The sequence below is a fragment of the Etheostoma cragini genome, chromosome 12 (genome assembly GCF_013103735.1).
Source record: "Etheostoma cragini isolate CJK2018 chromosome 12, CSU_Ecrag_1.0, whole genome shotgun sequence".
NCBI lineage: Eukaryota > Metazoa > Chordata > Actinopteri > Perciformes > Percidae > Etheostoma > Etheostoma cragini.
In genome coordinates, this window is record NC_048418.1 from 20,726,690 (window position 1) to 20,737,326 (window position 10,637).

Below are 10,637 nucleotides of genomic sequence, written 5' to 3' on the forward strand. Positions count from 1 at the left end.
AAATTGGTTTGATGTTCCGAAACACTTAAGTGTGACACACATGCAAAAGAGCAGAAAATGAGGAAGGGGGCAAACACTTTTCACACCACTGTAGCTGGTTTTCCATCCTACGTTAAGCGGATATGATTGTGAAATAGCCAGGTATTAAATTGTAAAAAATCTAAATGTATTTAAAGTCTATGTTTTGCCTTGTCCAACTGCTGATTTTACGTGAGACAAGTCACGTAGGAAATTGTTATTTCTTAGACCTACAAGCACCTAACTTTAAACTTACTAGATACACCATCTGGTAAGTTTCAAGCCTCACAGCTCTCAAGTGTCTCTGCAGGTCAATGGAGCAGGCAGCTGACCGTGTCTACATGGCAGCCCGTCTCTTTGTGCGTCTTTTCAACAAGCGGGGGGCGTCCTTACAGCATCGCATCCTGGAGCTTTTGGCTCTGGCCGACGCTGCCGATGACTTCCACAAAAAAACGGTGAAAGCTGCTGTGGGTGGAGGGGTAGCCAGTGTTGCTGGCAGCCTGGCAACAATCACGGGGCTCATTCTGGCACCATTCACCTTTGGTGCCTCTGTTATTGTCACAGCAGTGGGGATCAGTGTGGCGACGGCGGGCAGCATCACCTCAGCAACAGCCAACATCACAGATACAGTTCACTCTAACATGGACCGTAAGAAGCTTGAGAAGATGATCCAGGGCTACCAGGAGGAGATCAGCAACATCAGGGAGTGTTTGGAGTTTGTGCAGGTGAGGAATTGTTTGAGTTTATACTTATAGTATGAGACACAACGTGCCCAACTCACAATTAAGCGGCATAACAACCAGCAACAAGCACAACAAATACATCCCAACAGGGGGAGCCACAGCCTACGCAAGCACATTCAGAGTCTCACATGTAGGATATTAAACTAAAACATTGGATTTAGGACTGTTATTACATAATTGTCTAATTGACAATTTGTTTTACATAATCACGGTTTTCCGACTTTAATTAATGAGATTAATTTAGGTTAGTGTTAATGGTTGACCCTATACACATTTATAGCAACACAAATTACAAAGGGGGGGATGCAGTTATAAAATATGTTTTATGATTATTAAGAGCTGTGGTCTACTTAATAGGGTGTGTATCTGTGTTATTACATTATCTGGAATATAACCAAAAGGTGTATCCTGGATTTGATTCAAAACTTAAATATATAAATAAATATAATAGATACATTTTTTTTAATTTGACTGAAAGAGAAAACTATATTGTTAGTCACAATTATTTCGGAGACAATTAATAGTACTGCAAAATGTGGAATTGTTACAGCTCTAATTGTATTCCCTTCATAACAAACAAGCAAATGAACTGTCTCATTCATGCCGTAGGGAATGAGAAAAGAAGGATTCTGTTTCTATTGCTGCCTCTCTAAGCCAACTTCAGTGTCTCGGTGACCCTGTAGTGTAGTTTCACTTGGCCTCAGCACTTTCTTAGTACTTAGTAGAGCTTGGTGAACTTTACATGCTCGTAAATTAATTTTTATTTGACAATACAGGAATGGAATTTGATTGATTTTCAAAATGGTCAGGATATATCAGGTGTGATGATCGTAGTGATGATGGATGAGGTTAACAGCTAATTAACCAAAGCAGTTGATACCAGTATGGAAATGATAGTTGAGTCTGCCAAGCTTACATACGGGAATAGAGATACACTGACACAGCATGTCGTGTTTCAGTGTCATGGCTTGGATATCCGGGATCTTAATCACACCATTTGACAGAAGTTCTCAATAGAAAAATACTTGTGACATTTTTTGGCACCATTATGTTATGGGATAGAACCAGCTTTGCACCTGTAGGGGTTCATTCTATGTCAAAATTATTCTTTATGGCTGGCATTGTTTTTTCCACCTTACAACCAGAGTAGGGCAAGTTACTGAAAATTAGTAATTAGTGACAGTTACTAGTTACTTCTTTCCAAAGTAATTGAATTCCTTTACCAATTCCTGTATATCAAAAGTATTCAGTTAATAGGGAAAGTAATTTTTAAGTTACTTTTATGTCTGCTTTTGAAATGTAAATATTAACAGTCAAACACAATAAACATCATTTTTAGACCTATTTATTGCAAACAACAGAGCAACAGGCCTTCAAATCAATCAGTAGTACAAAAGTATACTTGAAACTAAATATCAATGGATCAGCATATAAAAATGTAGATTGTTTTATCCTCAGTTTGTTCTTTAAATTTAAAAACCTAAGTGATGGAAAAAGGCTGCTATAATAGCAGCAAGCTATAAAAGTTTTAAAAAATACAGGAAAATGCTCAACCGATGTGTAACGACACATTATAATATGCAAACAATGCGTTAAAAGGTAATGAATTGCAGTGCAAGTCAGGCTACGGCGTAGGGTCTGTATCTACGTGAAGATATGGATGTACCTCCCGTCTAGATTTACCCTACTACCCTACTTTTTGTGTCTGTGGCTCCTATAGGCAGGAATGGACACCCTGCAAGAGTGGGACTTTGAGAAATACTCAAAGAGCGCAACCAAAAAGGCTCTAAACCACAACGTCCGGCATGTGATGAAGGAGGGTGGCATGGCCGGAAAAGCCCTGTTGATAAACACAAACAAACTGGTCACTACTGTGCAGGTTTTGGGCGCTGCAGGCGGTGTTGCCAAAGCCGCCAAGGCCATCAGCATTACCACAGGGGTGATGTCGGCGCTCTTCCTGGCTCTGGATATTTTTTTCCTCGCCAAAGACTCCCACCAACTCCGCAAGGGCGCCAAGACCAAATTTGCCACCAAGATCAGGGAGGTGTGCAAAGAACTCCAGGACGGCCTTCTGGAGTTGAACAAGGTAAAGACGCAGCTGCAGAAGACCATGGACGGCATCGAGGTGGAGGAGTATGAGGAGGTGGAGGAAGTAGAGGAGGAAGTCGAGGACGATCCCAGGAAGTTGGCTGAGCTGGAGCAGGAACTGGACCTACTGGAGGAGCAACTGGACAGGAAGGTTGAGGAGGAGCAGAAGAGTAAAGAGATGGGGAAGGAGCAAATGAAAAGTAAGAAGAAAAAGAAGGAGAAGAGCGTGAAGGAAAAAGAAGAGCCAGAGGAAAAGAAGGACCAAGAGGAGATGGCAGATAAGGATGCCAAAGCAGTGGGAAAGAAAAAAAGTAAGAAGGCAAAAGGTGAGGGAGAAAGCAAGATTGAGTCAAAATTAGAGAAGTTTTCTGAAGAGGAAAAGGAGCAGAAAAATGAGACTGTCAAAGCAGATAAAATGGATGTTTTAAAACAACAATCTCAGATAGGAAAGAAGAACAACGAAACTGAGAACCACAAGGATAAAGAGAAAAAGAATACTGGAAAAGAGCACAAGGAAATAAAGAGGAGATCATATATAGAGATAGAGCCTGAATGGAGATTAGTGAATACAGAGAAAGAGCTGGAAAGTGGGAGTACAGGGAGAAGCAGGCATAGGAGCGACAAAGATCCACCCAACAGGACTGAAAGAGGGAGCAAACAGGAAAGGAAAGAAAGCGGTAAGGATAGAGTTGGCGACAAGGACAGAAAACAAAGTGATGTAACAGAGAGCTGGAGGACAGAGGAGGAGAGAGGAGTGAGGGATTGGAGAGCTGATGTGGCAGAAGGTAGAGAGACGCAGAGAGAAGAAAGAGAGACGGAGAGAGGGACGGAAGAGGAAGTTCAGGGGAAAAGCGATGTGAGGAAGGAGCGGCATCTATGGCAGGAACTGGCGATGGGGAAAGAGGATTGGGAAAGAGAGCGTGAGAGCAGCAGGGAGGACTTAAAGAGGAGTCACCGCAGGAGAGGAATTGCTTGGCATGATAACCACATGGAGAGGGGTGGGGAGAAACAGGGAAGCAGGAGCGAGAAGAGGAAGTTTAGGAGAGCAGGGGGTGAGAAGGAGGAGGAGAGGGGGAAGAAGAAAGAGGATGGAGAGAGGAGAGGAAGTGACAGAGGCATAGAGAAGGAACACAGGCACCAAGGATCTGTACGGGGCTCCAAGACGCTGCTGGAAGATGGTCTGTATATTTAATTTTAAAGATCTTATCTGCTGCCCTTTTACTTTTTGAGGCATTTTAGGCCTTTATTAGTCTATATCCACGACGTTCCACTTCTGAGATTGTTCAGCGGCGCCGGAAATTCTGCCTGATGTCTTTTATTGTTCCTCAGATCTCCGCAGGGTAAATCCAGACAGCTAGCTAGATTATCTGTCCTGTCTGAGTTCCCAACTCACATAAACATGTATCACCCAAACAAGTTCCTTCCTAAGGATATTTTGCAGAGGACGATTGTGATTGGTTTAAAGAAATGCCAATCAACCAGAGCATGTTCTTCTCTCATCCCGGAATGACTAGCCAGACCCTACTCCACAGCGCTGTGGAGGAAGGTCTGGCAATGCGAGACTAGGCCTTGATCTGACAGGAGAGTTTAGACATGATAGGAGAGGGAGACGGGAATGACATGCAGCATAGGGCTGCAGGTCGGAACCAAACCCGCGTCCACTGCATTGAGGACTGAACCTTTTTATATGGGCACACGCTCCACCAGGTGAGATAACCTGGCGCACATTGTGGCACTTTTAAACATTAATACGATTCAGTCATGCTGGCTATTAAGAGTTGGGTTTTTAAAATTTCTGCAGAAACAAATGTAAATAGAAGATGAAAACATTTCCAACTGTAGAGAAAAGGAAAGACTGGTAATGGTCGTCAAGTCTGATATGAGGAAGCCTGTCTTCCTACTTTGGATTTCTTTCTCTCCAGTTCACTGTGAATATAGCAGGAGAAAAAAAATCTGCCTGTTTGTACAGTTGTAAGTTTAGACCGTATTCTTCACAGAAACCCATAATAAACATAGAGAATTAAGTTAAAATGTAATCAAGTTACACATTGAAATGTTTTTGACTTCCTAAGGAGAGTATATGACAGAAAAAGGTTGGCTAATAGCAACCAGTAACTCTCTCAACGGACATTTGATCTTTGTTATCATATACATATATATATATATATATATATATATATATATATATATATATATATATATATATATATGCACACAGGCCAAAGGTTTGGACACACCTTCTCATTCAATGCGTTTTTTTTATTTTCATGACTGTTTAATTTTAGATTATCACTGAAGGCATCAAAACTATGAATGAACACATGTGGAATTATGTACAACAAAAAAGTGTGAAATACCTGAAAACGTGTCTTATATTCTAGTTTATTCATAGTAGCTACCCTTTTCTTTTTTGATGGCACTGTAAACCCTTGGTGTTCTCTTAATGGGTTTCATGAGGTAGTTACCTGAAATAGTTTTCACTTCCCAGGTGGGCCTTTTCAGGGTTAATTGGGGGAATTTCTTGCCTCATTAATGGAGTTGGGACCATCAGTTGTGTTGGAAATGTACCTGGATGATAGAATATTAATTACCCTATCTGTAATTAAATCATCTCATTTTTTTTTTTCTTCACATCACCCATATAGACATTTTTCTCTCAGGGCACTTCAACCAGGCGTTGCCTTCTTTGTGTCAGGTTCAATTGGTTTTATGTCTTAATGTTTCTGGAATATTGTTCAATGACTCACTTCGTTTAACTTCCTTGCTGGTGGCTATTTTCTATGGCACTGTTTACTTATTGAACAAATAATTTATAAGAGTTATTAAATTGTGATGCTGTTTTGCTTTTTAGTCTTGAATGACACCTTTTTTTCTTTTCTGTTCTTCACTCGGCCGTTCAAAGACGTTATTGGCCTCTGGAATGGACGGCAAATTTAAACCTAACAAATTGCTGCTTACTACAGTAAAGGGTCTGAATACTCTCTAATAAGACGTCATTAAGTTTCATTTCCCACAAAAAAGTCCCAGATTCTCGACACTAATCTTAACAAAACAGCTATACTATGAAATTAAAATTTTAAGAAATGAATGAATATAAATAAAGTAACTTTACAGAAAATAAAAGACCTGAAGTATTAAAATAGAACAGGATCAACATTTACTGGGTTCAAGTTGTGGCTCTATTTAACAAAGGTGGTGCTAATTTAATGTTATCTACTTCTGTAATCTCTTCCTAATGTTTAATTATACAAAGGGACATTAGTACTACAAACCAAATGGACTAACGGCTACAAGGTTTTATGACACACAGAATATAGACATAGAACAGCGTGTACTTAGCTCTTAAAGTGGTTCTTTCCAAGGACTATTTAATAGAAAGTTTAAACTTTATTTATAGGATTACCAGATTATGTAATATCTCAGGAAAAATCAAAGAATCAAGGGAGAGAGCAGCTTTTGAAATAAATGTTCGTGAGACATACGTAGGTAACGGTAGTTCCCGTATAGAACGAGGAAGATTTCACACAAATGGAAAGGAGTGTGCATGTTGTTTGTGTGATTACTGTGCAGCAGCTCATGCTGTGCCTTCTGCTCTAAAACTGCCTATATGCTCCATTGCGTTTTCCATAGCATTTCCATAGAGACATTTTTAGATACTTTGCCCTGCAGGTCATCCTACATGATTTATGTGTCAAATGTTAAGTAGGGAGCTCTGTGGAAACTTGGACTTAGCCTAAAAATTTGAACAAGCACACCTTCCAGGTTCCTCCCCCTTGCTCTCTGCTGCGCTACAGCCCCCCCTCCACAGCTCCTCCCTCACAGCAGTTCCCTGCCGTGAACGCGCAGGCTAGTAAGCAGGGCCACCGATGCCTTCCACATCCTCATGGACAATACAGGGGATTTGTTCTGAGGAGGGTATAGCTTATGTGAAAAATTGGCTTATTTAAAATAATTCTATTAAAAGTGTTGAAAATTTTTTCAATTAAAAGGGTTTAAAATGATTTTTTATGTAATTGCTCATTTTTGTGAACAAAAGTAGCACTTCACACAGTACATTACTGAATTACCTTTTGGATCAAGTTAAACTTTCAGTAGTAATGGTGAATCAGTGAGGAAGCTCAATAAGCCAAGGAATAACAACATCTTAGAAATATGTCTTAGGTTTTATTAGCATATGGGTTAAATAAATCAGCTTTTTTTGCAAAGTACTCCTGCACAAGGAAATACTGAACATTTTGATTTGGACTGAACGACGATTCCTTCATGTACCTCTGTGTCTGGGGCCATATGTGACCTGTTGAAGGAGCACAAAGAATTTGTGTCGGACATTTGATCTACAAATTATATCCTGAGGGGAAAGAAAACGTGTATGTTTAAAAAAAAAAAAAAAAAAAAAAATCAAAAATAGAAATCTGCCTTGCCAAACGTTGACAGGGATAGCGCACAATTAAAGTAGTTTAAACATAGCTACATTTATTGTGATCCACAAAAAAACCTTTTGGCATACTAAATGTAGGTATCGAAACAATATTGCTTATACTGAGGCGGAAGGAGTTAGTAGGTAAAGTTAATCTTCACCTGCTACAACATTCCTGCCGTGCCACAAGCTAACAAGCTAACTGTTAGACTTAGCAACAAGCTACGGAGTAAACGGAGATTTGCGCTATCACCAGTGTGCTGAAAGTGTACTGTAACCATCTATATCTTAGTTGTGTAGTTCTTAAATAAATGAAACAAATCAAGCAGGGATACTTACATGTCAAGCAGAAATGTGGCTAACGCTAGCTCTGAATCCGTGTTGAATCCTTTCAGGAGGCGTAGCTCCCTCCACCTCTGAAAAGCCGCTTCGATGTTCACCCTCGTTTTGACCATCTATTCAGTTCAAACTCCATTCAAATTACATAATGCTCAGTATTACACACAGTTTATCTGTCTCTTACTGGTTCACTCCCATCACACCTTTAACCTTTAGATTTTTAAGTTCTATCCCTTGAGTCTTATAACACCAAATAGGTTTGTCATCTCAGTAAAATTCATACTACCACAGTAATACAAACACTTGATCATAACGGTTGAATACAGTTTTGATAAAATCGCCATTCAGGAAAACATTTGAAGGAAAGTTTTCACTGAGCTGTTGTTTTGTGGCCATTTGAGAGCTTAAGCCCTCTGCTTTTTTGAGGGCTGAAGGACTTGTGTGGGCGGATGTCAGTATTTTAAGACTCAAAAAGTCGACAACAATTGGTGTGAAGACAATTGTTAAACTGAATTTGGACCTTCATGTGAGGAAATACATTTTACAGAAAATTTGATCAAACATTCAATTGAATAAATTAAATGGTCAACATTTTCTGAGGGCTTTGGTCTGTGTTGGTGGGACAGGGGCTTTGGCATTGGCTGCAGCTTATTAAGATTTTGCTCCTCCATCAGAGATTGTGTCGTTGATTTCCATGGTTGTTGGAAATAAAACTCCATTTATTTTAAATTGAAAATATTAATTGTACTTGAAACCAGTGTGTTGGTATCTCATTTATAGATGCCATAAATAAAAAATTAAAAAATATTAATAAGAATATCGTAGTCATTTTCTTTGTATAACACTTTTAAAGCTGAGAGCACAAAATGTTTGCCATAGAAAACATTTTTAAAAAACAGTCACACATATTAACTCAAGAACAGCAAAAATGCAAGCACACAGTTTAAATACCATAAAATTAAATAAGTGAAATTTAAAATTTCAATTTTTTAAATTAAATTTAAAAATAAATCCTCTAGCAACAGTGAGACTGAAGTAGAATTTTTATTTTTTAATCTTTTTTCTGTTTTCTATGACAAGCAAATGAACAGAAAGGGCAAACACACAGTTCAAATACATAACAACATAACAAAAAATTACTGACAGGACAAACGCATGAAATATGAGGGTGTGTAGGGGATTGCAGTGTTTAGATTATTTCATGGCCGTGTTATTGCCTAACACATGACCATGGGAACATACTGTAAATGGAGGTGGTTTGACATCAACACATTTTAATATTATGAAGGGAGGAAGGTGGGCTGTGAGTCATGGACTAACCTTTGTTAAAGCTTATTTATTGTTGGCAAAACAACAACCAAAACTAATGTTTAGTTTTGTGCGTCACCTGGACAAACCAGAGAACCAGAAGCTCTAGTCAGTCCTCTGAAAAGTTTTTATACATACACTTCTAGATTAAGACAACATTGGTACAATAGCCTGTATATCCTTTAGGCGAATATGGAATTGTTTTGTGTGTTTGGATCTCCTTTTCATACTTCTTGTACTGTATGATGTGTAATATGGACCTGTGTAATTAGCTTTTATGACATTCAAGTGTACAAGTGTTGAAATAGACTTGGTTGTGGTTGCTTGCACAATAGAGGTGTATCCTGCAAACAAATGGAGTGACTGTCAGGCAAAAAGGCAAGTCTGTAAAACGCAGAAGCAGTGGCCCAGCAGCACAAAAAACCTCCAGATGGGCTTCCAATCAATGCAGCCGACTTGTTTTAGAACACGTATTTAGGAATTTATTTATGAACGTGTAACTATCACACATGGACTTATTTGTGGAGCAATAACAAAGCACAATGTTAGCAGCTTTTCATTGAACGGAAATCTGGGACTTTAGTACTTCATCTTGTCCTCCATGTTGCTACACTCTTTTCATTGTATACATTTTCTTTTCCAATTGCTAACCCAATTTTGCAAACTACGCTGGTTTTATCAAAATACTTAACACAATTCACAAAACCACACACCCTGCAAATACCTCATCCTGCAAAATGAAGCACTGCAACCAAAACTACATTCAGCATTATCAAAATCTAACTTTTGCACCAAATGGCAGACACTTCATTCATTTTACCAGATTTTCTTCTAACCAACTACACACTGTTGGGCATAATGAAAACCAATCTCCTTTTTAGTATGCTTTGCCATAACACTAAAATAGTGTCAGGTTTAGAAGTGGAGTTAAGTTATATTTGGAAATTTGTAAGGCTCAGAATTGTCTGTAGTTTATATTTGAGTTTATTTACTAGATATTTTTTTACAATGTTTAGTCAGTTATTCATTTACATATTTATGTTACACAATTATTAGTTACATATTTACATGTTTATTAACAGTAAGAATATTCTGTTGAATCTGTCTCTTTGATTTCCTCACGTTTAACTCGGTTCTCGCTTCTGATTGGTTAGTGCAATCACGTGGAAGAGGGGGATCAAGGAAGTGGGGTTGTTATAATGTGTGTTCAGTAAAAGTACGGTACTGAGAACATTTTCTGTCTCCATCTCACTGTTTACTTCCATAAAGAGTGATCCACCACCGCATATAAACCCTCATGTCACAATAGTTAAAACTGTAGAAAATTCCTAATACTGTTCACAGCTGTTGAAACATTTCTTGCAGTGCAGCATAATTAGGTCATACTAAGTACTTTGTATTGTAAAGGCGCAGACTATATTTTTTAAAATCTAACCTAACAACCTCCCTTGTACATTGAGGAGCTGTGGAATTATTTCCCTTTGAGATTTAGTTTCAGGAAAAGCGACAAAAAAAAAGGGTCTACATCTTAATGTTACCTCACTTGTTAAGGGTGGGTTTTTAATAATAATAATAATAATAAATTTTATTTAAAGACGCCTTTCTTGGCACTCAAGGACGCCGCACAGGGAATTCATAAATTAATCAGCAACAGACATTTAGGTGGAATAGGCAGTTATAAACAGATGTGTTTTTAGTTGTGATTTGAAATGGGGGAATGAATC

The 10,637-nt window shown here is 38.6% G+C and overlaps 1 protein-coding gene across 1 annotated transcript in view; it reads left to right on the top strand.

Annotated features, from left to right (window-relative positions):
• Positions 1-4,946, top strand: part of LOC117954052 — a 20,491-nt gene extending 15,545 nt beyond the window's left edge. The window contains exons 27-28 of the mRNA XM_034887519.1: positions 329-743; positions 2,482-4,946. Coding sequence (XP_034743410.1) covers positions 329-743; positions 2,482-4,041 — 1,975 coding nt within the window. The 3' untranslated portion in view covers positions 4,042-4,946. The remainder of the gene's footprint in view (positions 1-328; positions 744-2,481) is intronic.
• Positions 4,947-10,637: the final 5,691 nt, after the last annotated feature.